This window comes from Mauremys reevesii, linkage group 10 (genome assembly GCF_016161935.1).
Source record: "Mauremys reevesii isolate NIE-2019 linkage group 10, ASM1616193v1, whole genome shotgun sequence".
NCBI lineage: Eukaryota > Metazoa > Chordata > Testudines > Geoemydidae > Mauremys > Mauremys reevesii.
The window spans coordinates 68,157,486-68,181,318 of NC_052632.1; the positions used below are offsets into that span (position 1 = coordinate 68,157,486).

The 23,833-nt window shown below is 43.7% G+C and overlaps 1 protein-coding gene across 6 annotated transcripts in view; it reads right to left on the reverse strand.

The window, feature by feature from the left end:
• The window catches only part of SYT17 (synaptotagmin 17), a 72,428-nt gene continuing 48,595 nt past the window's right edge, over positions 1 to 23,833 (reverse strand). For 5 of the 6 annotated variants that reach the window (XM_039490324.1, XM_039490323.1, XM_039490325.1 and 2 more), the window contains one exon: positions 1 to 1,313. In XM_039490324.1, coding sequence (XP_039346258.1) covers positions 1,117 to 1,313 — 197 coding nt within the window. In that variant the 3' untranslated portion in view covers positions 1 to 1,116. The remainder of the gene's footprint in view (positions 1,314 to 23,833) is intronic. The other variant, XR_005585229.1, reaches the window with a different exon arrangement.

Sequence of the window (23,833 nt, forward strand, 5' to 3'; positions counted from 1 at the left end):
AATAAATAGATCTTTATTTTCAATAAATATACACTCTCCATCATACCAGACAATATGCCATGAAAAAATGTACAGAAGCATCCAACAGAACAGACAGCTTGATTGTAGCTAAAACTCACTCAGTGGTTTGAAAAACTACTTTGTTTAGTACATAAAACACAGAAAGACCCACTGCAGCCTGCTAAGAAGGGAATTAAAACTGGGTGTTGTTTTGGGTGTTCTTACTGCAAAAGCTCCCAAAGCAGGATCTTTTGCACAACATAAGAAAGGTCTTTAAAACTTGCCATGGCTTTTCCAGAATACACTTGATTGAAAAGGTTTATTTTGCTATATCATACTCTATCTACTTTACATACAGAGATTGCTATATTAGAGTGGCAGGGTCTCATTACTGACATAACATTAGCTCCATGTTATACATGGTTGTATGTGAGGGTCTGTGTGTGTAACACTGCACATGCACACACACAAACACATACATACACCCAGATGCACAAAGGCACACATACATACTAACAGGAGTTTAATTTTGTTGAACTAGCACAAAAGACAAAACTGGAGTTAGAAGTGATTTTACCACATGTTCTATCATTTAAAAAATAAATACTCTAACCTATTTACCACATTCACCAAAGAGAACACACAAATACTTACATCTCCAATAAAATGAGTCATGGATCGGTACTGTAAGGGTAGCGGAGGCAACTCAAAAAGTTTCCAGTTAACTCAGAATCTCCATGGCAGATCAGCCTATAATCTGCTCTGCAATACGCTGGAGCAGGTAAAGAACGCTTCTGCGTTAATAGTGACCTTTTGAATAATCTCCATTATAATGTACATGGATTAAAAACAGTGGTGTGGATGCAGCAGATGATGCAAATAGTAACAGGTCCAACAGGCCACATTAGTAGTGACCCTGCAAAAACAATGGGCACAGGAACAAATGATACATGGTTTGCATTATGAAGGTCCACTGAGGCACGTAGGCTAACGCAGCCAGTTTGTTACCAGCAGCTGTAGTTACTTTCAATTCCATGGCAATCACATGGGAGCGCGTGTGGGTTTGATTTTTTTCCCCCTCAGTTGTTTGCCTGTGTTGGTGATGAAGGACCATTCTCACGTCACCTCAAGAGATGCTGGCGAGACGCGATCACACTCCGCCCTGGACCGCAGGCTGTGCCATTGCTCCACGGCTGTCCGATGGGAACTGAGCATTCGACGCCAATGGTTTGACTCTGGTGAGCCTGTCGAATACTGACCGATCACAATCCTTCCAACAAAGTCATTGCTGCTTTTCACGTTGTGGCCGTAAACTGAAGAAACAGAAACGAAAGCGGGTCAAGACCAACACCTACAACAAACATCCCCATCGCATCTACAGAAAGCCGCCCTTCTTTCGGTTACTAACACCACCTTCGGTGAGTGCAGAACTCCCACCAGGCAGCTGGGACCATTTTAAGATCCGAAGAACCATTTCGCAGTTGGAATTGTACAGGAATGAATCCAGGTAAATTGCAGAACTTATGTACAAACCAAGAAATCCTCATATCCCCACAGCACAGCTCGGAGCAGAGTAATGCAGCAAAGGAAGGGAATGATTCACAGGGGATCTAGAGCAGTCAAAAAAAGGAGCTCAGTAGCAAACGGTCCTCAAGAATGAGATCCTGGCCTCACAGATTGGGGAGCTTTGCCATTGACTTCAATAGGGCCAGGATTTCATCACTAGAGAATAACATCAGAATAATGCAAGGAAACAACCCAGAGGCCACTGAAATCAATGGAAAAAGACTCCTCCTGACTTTGATGAGTTCTGGATGAGGTCCTAAGATTAGCAGCACCTTTGGCAGAAGGAAAGAAGGAATCTTCCTGCAGTAAACGTCTGTGGTGATCAAATGTATTTTTGTATTAGACCATATGCCACATAGAGGACATGGACAGGGCATGGAAAATGGTATGTAAAATTCTGGTTATTGTATAGAAAAGACTTTGCAAAAATTGTAAGCAAAATACCTCAGCATTTTGGCCTACAAAAAAGGTTATGCAGACCTGGTTAGCTGCTTGGAAAAAATAAATGTTATTTTATAGATTAAAATAAGATTCTAATCTGAGATGGATACCTTGGTGGGAACAAATTGGAGCTTGTTACAGTGATATTTAGAAAACAGAAAAAGTAAAGGGAAAAACAACTAGCTCATACACAATTATAGTAGAATTTTTTTATGTAAAAAGAGGTTGAGATTTTGGTACAAACCCACTCTAAAGATGAAACAGGTAAATATAGTGAAGGATTTTAAGTGAATGGATGCTATGTATACTCCTTTCATTTTCTAGTTGCAAATGTGCTAATAAAAATTACCAGAGATCTCGATCTATAGAAAACAATCAGACATGACAAGGCTGTCCAGTGTGATGTCTATAAAGGGCCAATTTTCAGTAATTATCACTAGAGCTACTTGTTAAAAGTCCAGCTAAGCAACAAAGAGGGAGGAATAAACCTAATATCCTGTTCCTTCTATTAACCTCCCATAGTGGAACAAATGGCCACCCACAGCAACAGAAATCATAATTATGCAATATAAAGGCATGACCCTGGAAAGCAGGGAGTACTCCCGTGAGATTGAATTGAGGCCACCCAGCAGCTTGCAGGACAAAGTCCTCCATCAGTGCAGTAGGAAGGTGGATGAAAGGGTTTGAGAAAGCCAAAGGCTTTGTCTACACTAACACTTTTGTTGGTCAGAGGTGTGAAAAAACACACCCCTGACTGACATAAGTTTCACCAACAAAAGCGCCAGTGTGGACAGCGCTATGTTGGTGGGAGACGCTCCCTCCCACCGGCGCAGAGCGGCTACACAAGAGACTTTACAGCGGCGCAGCTGCAGCGGTACAGCTCCATAGTGTAGGCATAGCCAAAGTCAGAGGGTTCCCAGGCACTGGCTAGAATCAGAAGGATCAACAAAAAACCTTTAAAACTGGATGGATTTCTAGACTTCCAGTATAAAGTGATACAGAATGTAACTCTTCCAGGGGATTAATGGAGGCAAGTTACCAAGCACTGGATGCTCTATCCCTATTCCCTACAAGTGTTTTTTTATGATTCTATATTTGCTATTATACTAACACCACTCTGTAAATATGCTAATTAACTATGTATGATGTACTGTTCTTAGCATGCAGCAGGGATGGCCTTTGGCTTGTAAAGGCCTGAAGCCCTGGGCTTCCCCTTTTGTCCTGTTGGCTAATACATCATGCTGCCTCAGGCTGCTAACTCAGGGCCCGATCTGGCTCCCATCAAAGTCAGTAGGGGATTGGACTGAGGTAGTGCCAGACAAAGGGTTGCATACACAAAGTGCCATCTGCAGAAGGGGCAAGTTTACTCAGGAATCTCCAGACAAAATTCCTGACTCGTCATCACCTGGGGAACAGGGTTTTGCAAGGACAGGGCATAGACCTGTCCCTTTGCACTGTTCCCTGGGGCCTTCTCCCCTCATGGCACAGGTAAGCACAGCTTACATACCAGACCCTGACACCCATGGAGCATGAGATACAGTTGCAACTATCAACATGAACTCCCACAGCAATTCCCAGTGGAGCTCTGCCCCAACCAGCAAGCCATTCCCTCTAAACCTGCAGCTCTCCGAATGCATGATGTTCCCTAGGGGGAAACAGAGAATAATCCCTGTCTATAATGCCAGCTCCCATTTTCTCTGATACTTACGGTATATCCAGATGTACCTGATGTTCTATCAAACTATTCTGGAATATTTCTAGTTGACATTACTAAAATGCATAAAAGTTTTGTCTCTCAAATACTTGACAGTTCTAGTTTAGAAACAGTTAATATCATTTTGCTGAGCCTGTTCTATAAAAACAATATGAGCTCCAAGCATGGAGGGCAGTGTTTGAAAATTCCACTTTAAAACTCTGAACGCCGTGTGTGTCTTTAAACTACAATCAATATTTTAATTTGATTTATACCCCAAGACAGGAGGTCAGATTCTGGTCTCAGCTACACCAATGGAGATCTGGAGTAACTTGATTCACTCTAAGGGAGCTACTGCAAAGGAAAGGATGGCGTGATGAGAATCAGCCCTGTTTTCTGTGGAATGGCCATGCATGCAAGGCAGAATTTCAGACTATCCATCTCTTTAACTAGTACACAGCCTGTCGGAGTTATTAATGAGTTCTCATAGAAGGCAATGCATCTCAAACATGCCCAGCAGGACTATGAGAAATGCCTGAAAGATCTCAAGGGGGATTTATTATCTGACAGTAAACAAACATTATGCAAAAAACAACAACAAAAAGCCCCCCAAAACACACCCTCGCCCAACTTCTAGAACGGTATTTTTTTTCTCTTTGTTTCAACAACAAAAGAGGAAGCAGAACCCTGAGACACAATACCATGTAATTTAAACCATCAGGGATAGGATGTTCTACACTAATTAATCACAGCACAGATTAGCAAATGCAAAGTGTTCCAGGCAATAAAAGGTTCCTTAACAATCAGTTAATGTTGGGACTGTAAACTGAGTAGCTGAGTATTGTTCTGGTGAAGCTAGGCAGATTGGATTGCAGTGATTTTATGTGCCCAAGTTGAAACCTTGCCTTTTAAAGTATATACATTTCAAACCATTTTCTTTAATTCCAAGAGAACTACCTGAGGGTACAGCACTCATCTCCCAGCCTAACTACCCAAAGGAGAATTCCAGTGCTTATCTGGTAGTGTCAGATAATTAGCATATTGAATCATTAGGGTAGCAATATGCTAATTATACTACAGCTTACTACTACCATTGTTAGTACTGCTATCACTGGTAGCACTGGTGCGGTTTCGCGATTTCTGAAAAGAGGGAAAAGAAATTTCCTGGTGTTCACCTCCAGAATGGATGTTAGACTTACTTCAATCAGGTGGCATTTTAGGACTGCAACAGATAGCCCTCTCCTCTACTATCACGCCTACAAACAGTCTCAATGAATTCACATCTTGAGATAATAAAGGCTGCTGCTTGCTAAGATAAAACATCTTTGTCTGCCAAAAATTCAGCTCCATTTATCAGTCCATGAGCTCATTTTAAAATTCTAGGCAGTTCATCATTGGGAGCTAATTGTTTTATTCTACTGTTAAAACAGTCAGCATTTGCTTGGTAAACCATCTGTAATGGCTCAGAGGAGCAGAACTGCTTAACAGGCACCACCAATCAGAAGGCTCTAAAGATACAGCTGTGAAATTAAGCCTCTTTTTAATCAGATCCAAGCGCTGAATTTCTTTTCCTGCTAATTTTGTTTCTTACAAGAACAGCTTGGGAAGAGAAACTGGAAGACTCCATACACAGGGGTAAGAGAAGCTCAAAATAAAAATGGGATCTTTGTAGACTGCACCAGTCGTCCAGCAGATTGTACCAGTCAGATGTGTTATATGTTTCTCTCACTGGGTGTATGTTATAATGTGCTTCATCTCTCAACTACAGAGGAAGAAACTCTTGTTCATTACCTGCTTTCGAAGTAGAACTTCCTTTATCAGCATGCCAATTAAGCACTGCCTGGTGCACTGATAAGGGTGTGCTGGCCATTCTCCCTTCTCTACACTATTTATGCTCTCTTAGTAATTGCACGCACAGAGGGTTGCTTTAAAGGGCAAACAGCACATGTTCTCCTTTCCCAAGGTGTATATATACTCAGAGTGCTGGTGAAGACACTCAGTTGCTTCAGACATGGCCATTGCTAGGTTTGTCCCATTATACACACTTGCAAGACTCTGACCTACTTATTCACATTAAGAGAATTATAGTTTTGCCAAGGTACGACACAAGCAACCCTAGCTGGCACAGTGAGGAGACCAGAGTTGCTACTTAGCACAACCTCTGTGACAGGAATTACTCTGGCCAGGCAAGATTCCATAGGGAGAGATGAGAGAAGCTGACCACCAGCAATGTGTGCATCCACTATCAGACAATTAGCAATTGCTTCTAATGGCCACATCCGCGCAAGCTGAGATAGAAATGCCCCAGACACACAGACCACACATCTTTGGGAAGTTCTGAGTGAGCCAACTGCCCTGTGTACTATGGATATATCCAGCCTACCTGCCCTCAGGCCTGGGGAAGAGGCTCCAGATGCCCTCTTTCTGCCTCCCTTATGCACCAGAGTGAAGAACATAAGCACTCATAATTGGGATTGCTTCAGATGAGGCAGCTCTAAAAGAAGGCAGTGTCCAAGTAGTTCACATTCATTTGTTAAATAACCCAAGGCTTGCTTCAGGGAGGTCACTGCAGGCCTAGAAGATGGGTTAACCCATAGAGTTTTAAGGCCAGAAGGGGCCATCATGATCATCTAGTCTGACCTCCTGCACACAGTCGGCTACAGAACCTCACCCACCCATTCCTGTCGTAGGCCACTAACCTCTGTCCTCAACACTTGATTTAAAGACTTCAATTAAACTGGTCCTAGGTCTGCAAACCTGATAACCCAGCAGGGCTTTTTAAAGCATAAAATACAGTACTTTCCTCATCATCTGGATTCCCCCAAACTCAGCCAAGCTCTGGTTATGACCAGGTGGACACTTATTTTCCATTTTGTAATCTCTCTTCCTAACAGAAATTGCACAACCAGATCTCATGAGGTATTTCTGCACGATAGTAGTCATTGCTGTGACAACAACATCCATTTTGAGGCCAAGATAGAGCAAAAAGCAATTAAAAAAGAAGAGATCAGGTGACTGGACATACTGTGCTAATGAAACTAATTCCGTCTGTATACTGCAGCCGGTCATTGAAGAGATCCATTCTGAAATAAAAAGGTTCCTCTTTATCCTTTTAATGGAAATGTTGAAATATACATGAAAATTGGGTTCATTTATGTGCACTAAAAGAGCTGCATTTTGAAGGATGAACAATATGGTGCAAATAACATATTTGTATATGATGTATCTACCTGTGTTCTTCCTAAATGCTTTTTTCCTAGCTAAAGTACTGATTGGACTTTGTCTACTGTGATGAGGTTTTCTCCAAATTCAGTTGTGACTGATGGGGACCAACCGATCCAGCCACGTAACTCCTTCCTCCCACGAGCGTCCTGTAAGTACTCCTGATGACATTGCATGAGTAAGGGGTTGCTGGATCATGCCCTTAGGCCAGTGGTTCTCAAACTTTTGTACTGGTGACCCCTTTCACATAGCAAGCCTCTGAGTGTGACTCCCCCCCATATAAAGTAAAAACACTTTTTAATATATTTAACACCATTATAAATGCTGGAGGCAAAGCGGAGTTGGGGTGGAAGTTGACAGTTTGCAACCCCCCATGTAATAAACTCTTGACTCCCTGAGGGGTCCTGGCCCCCAGTTTGAGAACCCCTGCCTTAGGCCCACCTCCTACACCCAGTGTCCGGTCTGAGTAGCCAGGCTAGGCACTGGGCAGATGTGTGGAGAGACACCTCCTTCCAAGCCTGCAGAGTAACTGCAGAATGGCTCTAATAGGCTCCTTCAGTGCTGTGCATGTTCCTAATGCAGAGTCCCATGGTACTGGCCATTGGGAGATTCAAGCAGCAGCACATTCCCAGCAATGTTCCTCTCCTAGGCAGCCCATGCATTGCCCCCACCAGTCCTCTCTCTGCATGCTGTGACACAGGGGTCCCTACAAAGCCTTGTGCTGGGGAGCAGAAAGGTTAAGCATCCTCTATGTGACATCTCTTGTCCCCTTTGCATTGGAACCATACAGCTTCACTGCTAAGAAGGCCTCAGTGCATACAGGGGACAGGGCAGTGTGTTTGCCTTAGTGAATAGGAACATTTCACTAAGGTCACAACTCCATTTGGCACAGAGCATTTAATGGGACCTGTGCACCCATTCCCCACCCCACCCCCCCTCCGGAAGTAAACTCTCTCCTGTGGCATTCTCAGACCCTGTAGGCCACATTCTCAAGAGAGCTCAGCATGACACACACACACCGCGGGGATGGCTGGGGGGTGGCTGAACTCTTCTGAAAATCTGCACCTACTGTCACAACGGGAGCTGGTGGGTGCAGATCTGGTTTTGTGTGCCCACTGCCCTCTTCAAAGTCTTCTCCATGATCTCACTGGTCACATGCAGACAATCGTGTCTCCTGATCACTTGCAATTGCTTTTCATTTGGTAAATATTGCTAATGGTTTAAGGAGGTTTCTTTCTTACAAGGCCAGTTAGCCTGTGGGCAAAGTGACTCATTCCAGCCTCCTCTAGCTACACAGATGTAACTCAAACTTGTGCATAGGCTGTGCCGGTGTAAAAGATGACTTGCAAGGGTGCAATTTACCTGGGTTTCAAACTACAATGGTGCAAAAAGAACCCAACAACGTAGGCAAGACCTAATTGAGAAGTGCAATAAAAGGGAAGCAGTAAAACAACTTTAAGGAGAAGACCCAAATGACATATTTATAATAACAGTCCCCCAGCCAGCTGCATATAGTGTCTTTAGATCCAATACAATTAAAATAAATGGTTGTTTAAAACACTACAGTACTTTGCTCTTCTAGAGGAGAGACGGCTCTTTTTTGTCTCCCTCTCATTTTGAAAATACATAGTGTGCATAATGGAAAATGAATCAACTGTATGTGGGGATGGGGTAGAAAGCAGATAGGATTAGCGAATTAACTGATTATACACTCCAGGCTCCCTAGAAAACCAATGGAAACGGTATGTAACTCATTAGAGACCTCTTCAGTTTGCATTAACATAAAAATCAAATTCACTGGGCTCAGCATGTTTGCCACTATGTAACATTACGTTGGCTTTTGCATCCTGAATATTTTGCCTATACAGTACAGCTCTAAGGGCATGGTCCTGCCATTCTTGCACAGAACTTCCACTGACTTGCATGTGGTATCATTTTGCTTCTCAAACAAGACTTTCAATTTAAGCAAGTCTTATTGAAAAGTTGGATTGGAAAGCATCAGCAAGCACAGATTTTATTAAGTTGGTATTAAAATATAGATTCCTCCTTTGAATGATCATTACAGTTATGAAATAATCTGCACAGAGGTCCTCATTCAGCAAGGTACTTAAGCATGTGCTAACTTTAAGCAAATGAGCAGCTCCACTGAAGTCAATGGGGCCACTAAAGTCAGTGGGGCTATTTACATACTTACAGTCAGGCAGAGGCTTAAGTACCTTGTTGAGCTGGGGCCGTAAACATATAGCTATCCTGAAAAATATGTCAAACTGAGTTATTTAGCAAATACTGTATCGAGTGTTAGGTATAAACAAGCAGGAACTCTGCTGCCCCCTGCAGGCGAACAGGTTCAATACCCAAGTAACAAAATAATTTAAAATTAATAAATGGAATTATTTATTAAGCACCTGATCTCAAAAGGTGCTAAGAACCCACAACTCTTACTGAAATCAATGGGACTTGCAGGTTCGAGTCAGCTTCTCTCAGGATCAAGCCCTAAATCAATTACATAAAGAGATGCTGTACTAAACTGTTTAACTCCAAAGGAAAACAACAAGAGAAAATAATGAAATGAATGAATCCTTATGACTTTATCATCCACGATATAATTTCAGTAGCTTCAGGAGTCCCTCCTGGCTTCAAATGGAACATTTTCCCTCAGTTATTCTGAATTCCTCATTAATTTACCTCTACCACACGTAATTCATTTCTTAACAAATTTTACCAAAGTTTTGTTTAATGTATTTGCTTTCACATTACATATTTTAAAAGCCTTTAAATAGCTCTGCAGTTTGAGTATTCGCCAAATAAATTAAGGGTTATGTTGATATACATATATTAAATTATGATACTGAAATATAAAGATTAAGAACTGCTAAATGGTAAAATTAAGAGCCTTAATTAGTTATACTTCAATAACTTATAATTATGGACAGTGAATGAGTTTAGATGAGGTAACACTTGTCTCAGCCAATGCCTCAGTCTTACTTTGTCTGGCTTGAGTGTTATTTTGCCATTTTTTCCCTCTTACATAGATTTTCTTAAATAATGCTATTGCTGGCAGGACAAAGGGAATGGTTTGTTCATGGCATATGCTGTGTTTTAGGTCAAAAGCAAAATTAATTAGCCTGATAAATATACAAACCTGTAATGCTAAAGTCCTTTTCCTGGGAAAAATAAGGGCAAGATGACATGAATACATAACACAATGAAAATGGTATAAACAGCAAAAGCTGTGTAAATTGATGCTTGCTCATATGTACAGTATGGTTAAGACAAATGCTTAATGCTAATTGGAGAAAAGCTAATGAATATGTAAATGTGGAAGCATATGCAAATCCAAACAAAGGAGGGGCCCTAACTGGAGAAATAACAGACTAGAAACTGAAGAAATGAGACAGAAGGACCAGACTGGGATCAGATGCATCAATGACCATCGTGAAGTACAGGAGAACTTCCCAGTATCCCAGAATTCAATGACATGGGCCCCTACCTATTCCATCTTAACTATTTATCATCTGGCATAAATATATGTTCAGACACTACAATGGACAAGGATTCTGTCTGCATTTTATAAATAAAGATGAAAATTTAAGCCTGACTAGGGTGGACTCATGATTCTGTTTCCCACCTTACGGTGCCAACAACTGGTTCACAGATATGGAGCAAATTCTGCCTTCAGATATGCTGAGGCAACTCTGTTGAAGTCAACAACTTCAGTATAACTAGAATTCAGCCTATATCATTTATCAGAGAAAAAAGAAAATCAGAGACAAGAGGCAGTGGTTTGACATTTATGAATTTGGTCTAAGCGAGTCTGTGAATTGAATGTAAAATTCATTTCTCAGAATTTTCCTTCATTAAGCTACTCTCTGCAACATCTGCTAATGTTAAACTGCAGATGGAATTTTAATCACTATAGCTAGTTATTTAAGCCTTGTGCTAATGTTGGGTTGCTAGGACTGATGGGGCAAATGTCTCTATCATCCAACTGCTGCCTCCCACAGGATAACAATATTAACCAACTTAAGGAAACTGCCTTGGCAAAATTATTTCCCGCTCCTGGTCCTGCTGCAAAGACAGCCCCATATGTTGGCCTGCACAGCATCTGGACAAAAGAAAACCCAAAATATGAGATTGCCCATGGGCTTTGAGGAAAAAAAAAAAGGTTTGGCTGCTGGTGTATGAAGTTGGTCCAGTAAAAGATCCTACCTCACCAACCTTGTCTCTCTCATATCCTGGGACCAACATCACTACAACACCACTACATATTTGGAATGTGAAAGTCAGGCCTGGCCCTGGGAATTCCCTTACTGAGCCTATAAAAGTACTGCACCGGATTTTATGGGCAACATAGACTACCATGATATTGTTATGAGCTCAGTGAAACCTCGGTATGGGTTAAGTTAAAACCCAACTGAGACTGATAGGTGTGAATTCCCCAGTCAATTAACATAACTAAGCATAAGGCTGATACACGACTCAATTAATAAAGAAGTAAAAAGGGTAATATAATTAAAGCTAATGAACATGAGGTTATGGAAAATATCAAGTTAATTTGACAGGATTTTTTTTTGATGAGATTACAATTTGATTGATAAAGGCAATAGTGTTGATGTAATATGTTTATACTTCTGTAAGGTATTTTGTCACCACAGGATATTTTTATTAAAAAATTAGAACAATATAAAATTAACATGGCACAGATTAAATGGATTAAAGCTGGCTAACAGATATGTCTAAAAATATAATAGTAAATGGGGAATCATCATCGAGTGGGTGTGCTTCTAGTGGGGTTCCACAGGGATCAGTTCTTGGCCCTGTGCTATTTAACATTTTTATCAATGACCTGGAAGAAATACAAAATCATCATTGACGAAGTTTGCAGATGACACAAAAATTGAGGGAGTGGTAAATAATGAAGAGGACAGCTCACTAATACAGAGTGTGACAGAGTTGGGGAATTTTGTAGTGTTTTACATAAACAGTGTGTGCACGCCGCAGTTTCCCTGTGTGCTGCATGTTTAACAAGGTGGTGGGAGAGGGTCTGTTGTTGCAGATGACCAGGTGTGACCCTTGCCTAGCAGCTGGGTTCCCGAACAACAAGAGGCCCAGCCCAGCTTGGAAGGCAGCCAGTTCTGGCCAATAGGAGGACACTGGTCTGAGGAGAGAGGACCCCAGTGACCTGACCAACCAGTTCCAGCCAGAGAAGGAACAAAAGATGGAGGACAGAGGGCCCCAGTGACCTGTTTACCTGGGACGGAAGACAAAGGACAAGGGAGGAGCTGTTGGGGTCGGTGATACAGGATGCCTCGGCTGGAAGGAGGGGGCTGCTGGACTAGGGAGAGCAGCTGTAGCCCAGCTGGATGCAGAACAGACCTAGATGTACTGTGCTGAGGGATGCTAGGCTTGAGGGCCCCGAAAGTTTCCTGTGCTGGGTTCAGATGCTCAAGAAATCTTTCTGTTTTACGCTGGCTGAGAACCACTCCAGTCTAGAGATCAGAGAGGCATTATTCCCTCTAGGGGTGGAGGCCCCAGGGGTCCAGAGTGAGTGGACTCCCTGAGGGGGCCCATGGCGAGAGACAGGTGTACTGATGGCCATAGGCGCCGACTCCGTGGGTGCTCCGGGGCTGGAGCATCCACGGTGAAAAATTAGCGAGTGCTCCACACCCACCGGCAGCCAAGCTTCCCCCTCCTTCCCCCCACAAGTGCACCGTGTCCCCGCTCCTCCCCCTCCCTCCCAGCGCTTCCCGCACCCCCGCTGCCTAACAGCTGTTTGGCGGCACTTAGGACTTTCGGGGGGGGGAGGAGCGGGGACGCAGCGTGCTCAGGGGAGGAGGCGGAGAAGAGGTGGGGTGGGGCGGGGACTTGGGGGAAGGGAGTGGAATGGGAGGGGGGCGAGGAGGTACAGGGGCGGGAGGAGGCAGGGCAGGTCGGGGTCGAGAACCCACTGGGCAGAGGGGAAGTAGGCGCCCATGCTGAAGGCTCAGAGAGGTGCAGTTCCAGGAGGCAGAGGAATCTCGGAACAAAGAACGTAGGATATATTTACAGGATGGGAGACTCTATCCTTGGGAAGCAGTGACTCTGAAAAAGATTTTGGGGGGTGGAGGGTGACTAATTAGCAAACATGAGCTCCCACCATGATACTGTGGTCAAAAGGACTAATGTGATCCTTGGATGCATAAACAGGGGAATCTTGAGTAGGAATAGAGATGTTATTTTACCTCTGTATTTGGCACTGGTGGAATACTGCATCCAGTTCTAGTGTCAACAATTCAAGGATGTTGAAAAATTGGAGAGGGTTCAGAGAAGAGCCACAAGAATGATTAAAGGATTGAAAACATGCTTTATAGCGATAGACGCAAGGAACAAAGAGAAGGTTAAAGGGTGACTTGATTACAGTCTTTAAGTACCTATTAGGGCAACAAATATATGATAATGGGCTCATCAATCTAGCAGAGAGAGGTGTAACACAATCCAATGGCTGGAAGTTGAAGCTAGGCAAATTCAGACTGGAAATAAGGCATGAATTTTTAACAGTGAGGCTAATTAACCATTGGAATCATTTACCAAAGGTTGTGGTGGATTCTCCATCAGTGGCAATTGTTAAATCCAGATTGGATGTTTTTCTAAAAGATCTGCTCTAGGAATTATTTTGGGAAAGTTCTCTGGCCTGTGCCATATAGGAGATAAGACTAGATTATCAGAATGGTCTTTTCTGGCCGTGGACCCTATGAGAGTCCTCACCTAAGACAAAGAGTATGTGAACCCACCCAGGAGTTTTGCTGAATATTGTTTTGGGTGAGGGATGCGTAGACAGAACAGATAAAAAATCTGGGGGCAAGAGAGAGAGAGAGAGAGAGAGAGAGAGAGAGAGAGAGCGCGTGCGCCTGAAGGAACAGCTGAAAGCACATGGCTGACTCTGGAAGAAATATGGGGAGAGGTTTTTGGAACAGTAGTGCAGGCTGAAACGAACGCTCTTAGTGCTGCCACCAAAAGAGAGTGTTTCCTGCTATTTGATTCCTTGTGCGTTCAGAGACACAGGGTTTTGTACATTCTTTGCAAACAAATAAAATCACACCAAAGAAATATCTGTCACCAATTTCTCCTCCTAACTGGAACAACTTACTAGACCCTGAATTTTTGCCTAGCCATTTGGGTCAAATGGGGCAATAATATTCTATGTCAAAGAGGCAGCCTCTACAAGTGCAGTGATTATATTCTGGCATGTCCACCTCCAGTTCACATTCAATGTCATCTACTCATGGTAATGCTGATAATGCTACACAAACCCTAGAAGGTTCTCCCATACATATTCGCTATTACGTATTCTTGGGAGGGAGGACAAGGCACCCTTATAGCACAGTGCTGGACCCCTAAGTAGCAAGAAAAGTGACAGGTATCTGTGCTTACAAGATCTTGAATACAGCCAGAAATGACACCACAGGGAATATGATCCCAGGATGAATCAGAACAAAATACTAGCTATACCAATATATCATTTTTCCAATTTAAAAAAGAAGCTGGTAAAGGGAATACATGCAATTTCACATGAGAGTAGGCCCAATCATTTCCTTTTCTTACCATCTATTCCCTGCGCCATTGGACCTGAGCCCAGCTAAGCACTTAAGCATGTGAGTGACTTTAAGCATATTTCTATATTTCAAAGGGATTACTCATATGTCTAAAGGTACCATCTGCTTAAGTGCTTTTCTGGATCAAGACCTGGCTGCATATGCAGCCCACTCTCCCCACTCCACCCAGCTACCTATGAGACCAAACTGAAAGAATTGTTGTCTGTGGTGATGTTACAATTTGTAAACCTTGACAGAATAAAGACAGAATAAATCCATGCTAACCTCCAATTCTTTAGAAACATTGCATGACATCAGTGTTAATCAAATGGACGAGGACAAAATTAACAGTGAAAGATGCTTTATTTGCAGTCATTCCTGTGTGTATTACAAACAATAGAGAGGGGGGAAAATCTCTATGAAATGCTACTTGACACTTTCCAGTTAAGTAGCACTTCGTGGCATTCACAGCAGCAAATCAATTATCCAAGAGGGGATGTTTTTTTCTCTGGGCCCTATTGTTTCTTTTCTAATCAAGCAGGCAAATAATATTGGAATTCACAGGAATTTACCTAATGACCAGATAAACCTTTCAACTATTGGGGTTGTGCAAACATCATGCTCTGTGAGGTGATCTGTTAAAACTATCCGTGAACTACAGATTAGAAACAGGGTGTTTGTTACAAATACAGGTGTAGAGAACAAAGAGGCTTATATAGTGTGAAATAAAAATCAAAAGGATGCTGTGCAGAAGAGTTTGGAATCTATTCCACTGCATTCACACAGAATTCAGCTGCTGTATCAGTTCTTTGTATTTTCTTTCCCTTCTATTTCTAAATCGATTTGAATAAAACAGATGAGCATGACCAGATTCTCCTTTCGCTTGCACTGGTTTTATACTGGGACAAATCCACTGATTTCACCCAAAGTTAGTCCTGAGTTATACAGGTGAAAGCAAGAGCAGAAACAGGGCCCTTGGGATTAATCCTGATCTGCACAGAGCTCATGTTTGCAGCAGATGGGCAAGGAGGCAAAGACTGTTCAAAGCCACCTTTCTACCTCCCCAAATCCTAGGGGTGGTTGGGATTGAACTGGCGCTAGGCTCTTATGCCAGAAAGGATGACCAGAGCCTGGAGCACAGCCGCTCTTCTCCTTCTGCCCCCTGGAACACCTCCTCCTACCCCAGAGTGCTCTCTATACAGCAGGGTGGAGGCACCAGGAGAGCTGGTGCAAAGGGGGCTAGCATCAGCTTTATGCTAGTTGAGGATTCCGCCTGCATTCAGGTTTAAGGTCCCTTTGCACCATCCCGTAGGCGCAATGGGACCCTACATGGGCTGACAATTTGGTTCTGGGTGGCTACACCTCACCTGACATTTTAGGGCCAAATCCTGCATTCCTATTTCAGGCAAAACTCCCCCTGAAGTCGAGTGAAAGAATGCAGGATCAGACCCGCGTGCTTCAGGCATCTTTGCCCGGCTTCCAAACACAACCAGTGGCTTTGTTTACAGATGTGATCTGGCTCTGAGGACCCAGCAGTAGGGCTGTATATGGTAAGCCTGAGCATGCAAACACACAGCACAGCATAGCCTCCAGCCATCTGCATGTCTAGCAGAATAAGCTAAGCTTGAAGGGGCATATTTTCAGGCAGTTATGAGGCCAGGGCTTATGCCTGCATTTTGTCACCTGCACAGTGACTAGGGTTGCCAAGTTTCTAATTTCTGAAAACTGGACAGTACAACAGGAGAGCCAGAACCTCCCCACCTCTTCCCCCGGGGCCCTGCCCCTGCTGTACCTCATCCCCCAATCCCCGCCCCCATCACTCTCAGCTCTCCCCCATCCTGTTTCCTCCTCCCTCGGTCCTGTCCACCTCCCTCCCCGCAACCAGCTGGGCTCCCTCTGCTCTGGAGCCTGCCCACCCACAAGATGCAGGTAGGAGGTGGCCTAACCTAAGCAGGGGCTGGCATGGGCTAATGACCCAACGGCGCCTCCATTGCCGCCCCTCTCCCATCTCTGGTAACTGGACTTTTGGTGTCCGGTCAGTACATGTGACTGGACACTGTACAGGTCCCCTTTCAACCGGACTTCCCGGCTGAAAACTGGACACCTGACAACCCTACCAGTGAATCACAGGCATCAATATGAGTAGTTACTCCTCTAACTTCAGGATTTACAAACTCCCTTTGGGGTGCCATGCCTCAGATCCACACTCAGAATGGAACTGTGGGTGCATTTTTGCAGGTACAAATTGACACTGCAAAAAGAGAAGCCTTTAACTCCAAAAATTGTTCCTAGTACCAGAAAATGTCAGGGATCGCATTGAAACCCAGTTCCAGATAGAATATCTGTGCTAATTTTAAAACCATCGCAGGAAAGGTAATTATGTTATCAATTTCACTGCAGACAGTTTTATTAGGAGAGAAGCAGCACTGAAAACAAACTAAGGAGATAAAGGAATCTGATGGGAAAGAGAAATGTAAAAGCCATATTTACATATGAAGAGTCTTGAATGTAATCCATTATTGCCTAGCCTTCCTTTGGAGGCAAATTGGATAATAGGGCGAATCCTTCAATTCAGTAGCGCCATTGCTATGTGGCATCTTAAAGTCAATGGTCTCTGGGTTACAGAGACAGACTCTGCCACCACATTCACATATATTATGTGACAATTATGGAAGCAAAGATAAATATCAGGTTGAATGACAATGCTTTCCACACTCAGTATTCTAGCTACTGATGCTTAGAGAGTTTTAGGGCATAGAGCATAGAACAGATACAGCCTAATAAACTGTAATGAATCCTTTCACCATAACAAACAAACACAAGACAGATAAGCCAAAGAGGCAGAGAGGCATAACACAGTACAAAGAAATGCACTTGCAAAATTGGCTAGTAAATCAGCTTGTAAATAGGAGTTTTACTAAGTTCTTTTTATTATGCCAGACTCAACAAAGGAATATTAAATATAGGCAAAAACCAGTTTATTTTATACTATGGCAAACAGGGGCGCCTCTAGGCATTTTGCCGCCCCAAGCACGGCACGCAAGCTGCCCTCGGCAGCAGAGCGCCCCCCGCGGCTTGCCGCCCCAAGCACGCGCTTGGTGTGCTGGGGCCTGGAGACGCCCCGATGGCAAAATTTGTATATATTCTGACATTGCACGCCTTATTAACACATTCAATTGAATTTGAGAGTCTAATTTTACCTTCTGATGAGATGATGCCACATTGACCAAGGTACTGCAACTGTGCTGCTCCACAAGGACTTCTTGTTTTCATAGGTATTAATTTTAAAGAATATTAATGTTCTTTCACTCTCTTATTTAACTTATTAAACCATTCAGCATGATATAAGGAGCCAAATTGTCCCTGGAGTAACTCCACTTACTTAGTGGAGTTATAGCAAGGATCAATCTGGTCAAGTTGTCTAGACCCCGTAGGGTGATCAGATGTCCCGATTTTATAGGTACAGTCCCAATTTTGGGGTCTTTTTCTTATATAGATTCCTATTACTCCCCACCCCCTGTCCCGATTTTTCACACTTGCTGTCTGGTCACCCTAAGACCGGACTGCCTGCTGTGCACTTCAGGATGTGGCCAATGAAGTTAAGTACTTACTGAGGGCTGGATCCTAGAGGCTGCTGAGTGAAGCATAGAGAGCCGCAGGGCTAGAACTCTACATCCCAAGGCTGCTCAGCACTTGTGCAGGGAGGCTTGTGCAGGGTGTGAAAAAGTGCAGGCAGAGCTCAGCAGCATGAGCAAGCATCTATTGCACACGCTGGGGAGTAAGAGGCTTGTGAGGGACATGCTGAGGATAGAACGAGATCAGGGCATTCTTGTTTAGGTATAATCCAGTGAACGCAAACAATGAGCACAGCTGCCGTTTGGGGGATTTTCAATTACTCTCATTGCCAGCCAGTAGTGGCTACTTCGATGAGACTGAGTATGGCAAAGCTAAGGGCCAGCCGCTGTCAGAACTGCTTCCAAAGCACTGCCTCACAGTCACCGGGGGCCCAACAGCCAGCAGCGCCTGCTCCCCTCAGCTAACTTTCCCCATGAATAATGACCGGTTTCAGAGTAGCAGCCGTGTCAGTCTGTATCCACAAAAAGAACAGGAGTACTTGTGGCACCTTAGAGACTAACAAATGGGTGTTACCATTGTTTCATGTTCTCTGTGTGTGTATATATATCTTCCTACTGTATTTTCCACTACATGCATCCGATGAAGTGGGCTGTAGCCCATCAAAGCTTATGCTCAAATAAATTTGTTAGTCTCTAAGGTGCCACAAGTCCTCCTGTTCTTTTCCTCCATGAAGTGAGCCTCATGACCACACTCAGCCAGCTCTCTCAAGCCTCACTACCCCACTCTGCAGGATCAAGCCCTTTCGTCCTTACTCAGGCGTAACTTCCATTTAAGTCGATGGCACCCCTGCCTGTCACCCCTGCAGGACTATGGCCCACAGGCCATAACTTTCAGGGAAACAAAATTTTGACGGGGTCACCTGTTCCACGCTAGCCAAAAAAACATGCCGTTACTTTCAGCTCTTCCCTAATGGCTTGCCAATCGCCAGCTTGTGAAGAGTGCCAGTGCTGCTAACACACACGAAGACTCAACAGGACGGCTTGGGGGCTGGTAACAAGAGGCAGATTCTTCCTCCTCCTCTAGGACACCGTTTCAAAATCAGTATAGAACCGTTCGTGGCTGAAAGTCAACGCTACCAGAAAGCTGCTGTACGGGTACATTACAAGAGTTAAGCAAATCAGTTGAGACTCTTGCCCTGCTACAGTCCAGTCCTATGAACAGAGGATACAGCTTTGCCCTGAAACGTGATGAAGTACCATAACATTTAAAAAGGAAGCCCCCCTGAGCAAGCATCCTTTGCTAAAATGCCAGATGCACTGCAGGCTGGCCGTCATGGAGAAAGTTATGCCGTGAATGATAAGTCATGGGATACTGTGGTTGTTTCTCCATCATTTCAGCGCTTATCCAACAGTATAATACCAGACAGGTGGACAGACTAAGAGGATTCCTTTTTAGAACACACTTTACATCCTAGAAACAAGGCTATAATTATTACAGAGCTCAACAGAAGGCAGAGTCACATCCTCATATGAAAAGCATCTCATGATCTAACTTGGGGTTTGGGAAAGAATGTTCATTAGATTCAGATTCTATCCATGGCTTCCAAGGCATCAAGAAGGGATGTTCATTAATGGATACAGAAAAAAACCCACATTACTTCCCGGTTCACTAACAATATACCCATTTTTGTCCAAAGGCTTCCATGGAGTCATCATTCACTAGCAAACTATGCACTTGAAAACGATTCATTAAACTCCCTTTGCACAACTGGCTGCAGCTAGCTATATGCCTGTGAGGATGTTCATGCCTAACTGATGCAGAGAGAAGAGAAAGGAAGCAGGAGAGGGATATATCCTCCAGTCCTGGCACGTGTAGATTTCTTTTTACTATCAATATTTGCAAACAGCATCATATGCAACTTGGAGGGTGGTTTGCATTCTGTTAATACTGATACATCCTTTACAGGAAAGTCCCAATTTGGTTATCTTTATAATTAAATCTTGGCTCAGATTTCTGGGGGGGCGGTTTCAGACCTTGCCCCCATTCCATGCTTGGAAGCAGAGTTCAAGAGGGTGTTGCGTTGATACCATGTAGCGCAAAGAAGACAAGCAGCATCCCAGCTCCTTGCTGGGGAACTTCCACGGGAGCATTTCCCATCCTCTGTCTCCTGTCTGGGTCCAGCACCCAAGGGCATCTATGATATCTGAGCTCAGTCAGTAAACGATCACTCTCATTTAAACCACAGGATCACTCAATTGCTCCTGATGTCTAGGAGGAATTCACTCACATGACACTTCTGCCATAGGTACGTCAGCACCCTGCTAGCGGAGCTTATTCATACATTCCAAGGACAGAAAGGACCATTTTGGTCATCTGGTCTGACCTCCAATCATCATCTAGCTTCTGTCTCTTCATCTGCTTTTCCATGGCCAGATGGATTTAGAAAGCTTGCCTTTTACACTTTTATAGAACAAATACATTGCCTACCACTTTGTGCTGTGCTTGGGTTTAATTAATTAATTAATTAGCTATTATTTTTATAAGAAACTCTCAACTTGCAGTTTCCATTCTCCATGAATTCCTGCTAGAGGGTTAAGACCATTTCCCATTTACTGTCTGTGTGTCCCTGACCTACCAACACTGTGACCCCAGGACCACTGTTTGCTTTCCCTACATGTTCTAGTAATACCACTAGGATCACATTCTGAAGCCTCAGGGACCTGGAAGAATGACCTGCTGACAGCAACTGTGTGCTCTTGTTAGACCTCCAGATCAAGGGCCATAGGGTGTGTGATGCACAAATTCATGAATGCTGAGTTAAGGGTATTTTTAAAATCCTGACATAAAAGGCCAAATTATGATCTAAATGCAACGAGTGCAAATCCTAAGTGACCCCACTTACATCAATGGAGTTTTCTTTGCCTATGATTGAACTATACAGATTTAATGGAACTCAGATGTTTCAGAAACAGCACCCTCCACTGGACCCAGGCTACCTGTGATGAGCTAATTTAAGGGGAATGAGCCCATCAAGGTAGGGAGTTCAATAATGAAAGCCTGGGCCTGATAAAAGGCCATCGAGAGTATGTCTACACAGCAACAAAACAGCCTGCGATGAAGTCTATAAAACTGCACTGTAAACGTGAGGCTGGAGCCTGAGCTCCAGGACCCCACAAGGGGGGAAGGTTCCAAAGCCCAGGCTCCAGCCCAACCCCAAACCTCTACACTGCTCTTTTATAGCCCCACAGCCTGAGCCAGCCAAGGCTGTTTTATTGCAGTGTAGACAGACACCAAGCCTCAGCTCCAGGGAGGTGCTCACAGAGTCTCTCCTGAGGGAGCAGAACTCCCAAAGTCCACAGGCCCCAAGAAGAGGAAGCTGTGCAAACCCTGAGCCAAGGGCGGAGATTTCATGTCAAGTTTATTTGTGTTTACTAAAGTATAATCCCAGGAAGGGAATTTTGTCTTACACCATTTTGGACTGTATGGAGTCCTTACGGGGTCCTGAGAGAAAAGAATCTCAGGCAGGGAGTGCCTGCAGCACCACACTAGAGCTGGAGAGGAGGGGCGTGCCCTGTGACAGCACTGAAATGTAATTTTTAATGGAGGTTGCTTAGCAGCAAGATAGCTATCCCTGTCTGTAGCTAGATACTTATACAGCTCCCATCACCACAGTATCAGAGCGCCTTGCATGTATTTTAAAATAGAAATAATCTCATTTTCTTATTTCCCAGCCTGGAAGAGAAATAGCTTGATTTGCTTACAGGTGGGGGGGGGGTGTTTATTTTGTTTGGGTATGAAAGCAAGAGGCTCTCTGTGTGTCTAAATGTGTGAAGAAATTTTTGACAGAAAACTATGCTTTGGAAATGCACATTGAGAGCTGGGTCATGTTCTGGCCCCACACCTAACACAGTTTGCAACCCCTGCAAACTGGCAGTTAAAGGGGATGTTGACATTTAACTACTTAGATGTTTGAAGGTCAAGTTTCCACATATTCAGGCAGCTCAAAATTCAGGTGCATTTCTGGTCATGCCTGCAGCTGAGGCCAATTTCATGCTTCAACATATGAAGCTAATTGGAAAATTTAAAGATTTGGCTCCTTATCATTACAATACCAGTGAAAAGCACCAATATCTCAGTGTCTTGATCGTGTGATTTATTTTTTTGCAATACACATCATAATCACCACTCTAATATGGCCAGAGGTACTGGAGGCAGAAGGCCTACTCCATTAACTGTGATTGCTATGAGGCAGGGAAAAGACTGAATTCTATTTCCTGTTTGGTCAGCGTGGTGAGCTCAGCAGAACAGGTGACCAGATGTAGCATAGTGTTATAACAGTGACAGATTACACTACTTCACTGTTACACTTGACTAGCCATTACTGTCCATGTATTTTGTGTCACAAAATGGTGCCTAAAACAAGGGGTGCTGGAACAATTTTTACAGTGGGGATGCTGACAGTCATTGAACCAAACTGCAAACCCTGTATATGATGGAAACCACTTCAAGCCAGGGGTGGGGAGGGGAGGGCACTGCACCCTCAGCACCTATGCCTAAAACAAGCATCTATCACCAACAGCAACACAGAATTTCATGGAAGCGCTAGTTCTTCTCATCAAGTTGTAATGGCTTAAAAAAGGAATAAATATCCTTAAACACAAACAGAAGGAATCTTTTTCAATAATATGTGGATGTTCAAAACCAAACCAACAACAACAAAACCCAAACCAGAAATACTCTGCAAAAATTCAGATGCAATTAAATCTCCCTTGAATCTTCCTTGGGGAGGGTGGGGAAAAGAGAGGCGAAACAGGTTTGTTTTACTACTGGGCAGTGCAATTTGATTATTATTTTAGCCAAAGCAGTTTCTATCGAGCAGAAGTTAATTAGAGCCCTGGGGTAAAATTTTCAAAAGTGATTTAGGAGCCTAAGGACCAGGTGTCATAGGCAGTTAGGCATCTAAAGATGCAGATACAGCTAGGCACCTACTCGAGTTTTCATAAGCGCCTAGGTACCTAATTTCCATTGAAATCAGGCACCCATCTGAACCTTTATGCAGCTAAATATCTTGGAAAATCTGGCCCTAAATCCCTATTAAAAATGGGACTTGGGCACTTTAAAAGCTGTCCCCTCAGACTGTATTGAGAAATGGTACCATGAGAAGTGGAGCTAGCCAGACTGAAACCTACAAACAATTTAGAAGTAAAGGATTTCACTGACTGTCACATAGACATACCAAAAGTTATAGCCAGATCCTGCAATCCACAATTATACAGGGCCGACAAGCAAAAATGGCACAAGCTCCCTCCCCCGCACCCTCCGCCGCCTGCTTTACAGCATATCCCTTTAAGAGCGCTCTGCTGTATTTTACATTTTAGGGTGCAGCAAGAGGATTCCTGCTATGCCTCCATTTTAAGAGCAATCTCCCCGCTTCACCTCCTATTGTTTGTTACACAGACTCATGTTTAGAATGTAAACTCCTTGGGGTGGGGCCCAGGTTTCTGATTCTCTATGTGCTTGCACAGTGCCTAGCACAATGCAATTACTAGCTATTATTTACATTATAACAGTGTTCTGATGCCTCAGTCAGAAGCAGGACCCCACTGGGCTCGGTGTTGTACAGCCATAAAGAAGAAGACGTTTCTTGCTCCAACAGCTTACAATCTAAATAGGCACAACACGGATGTGTCAGAGGAGGAAGAGAAGTGTGACAGCAGTAGGATCACATGGTTGCATATATTCCCTTAGTGGAGGGGGTATCAAA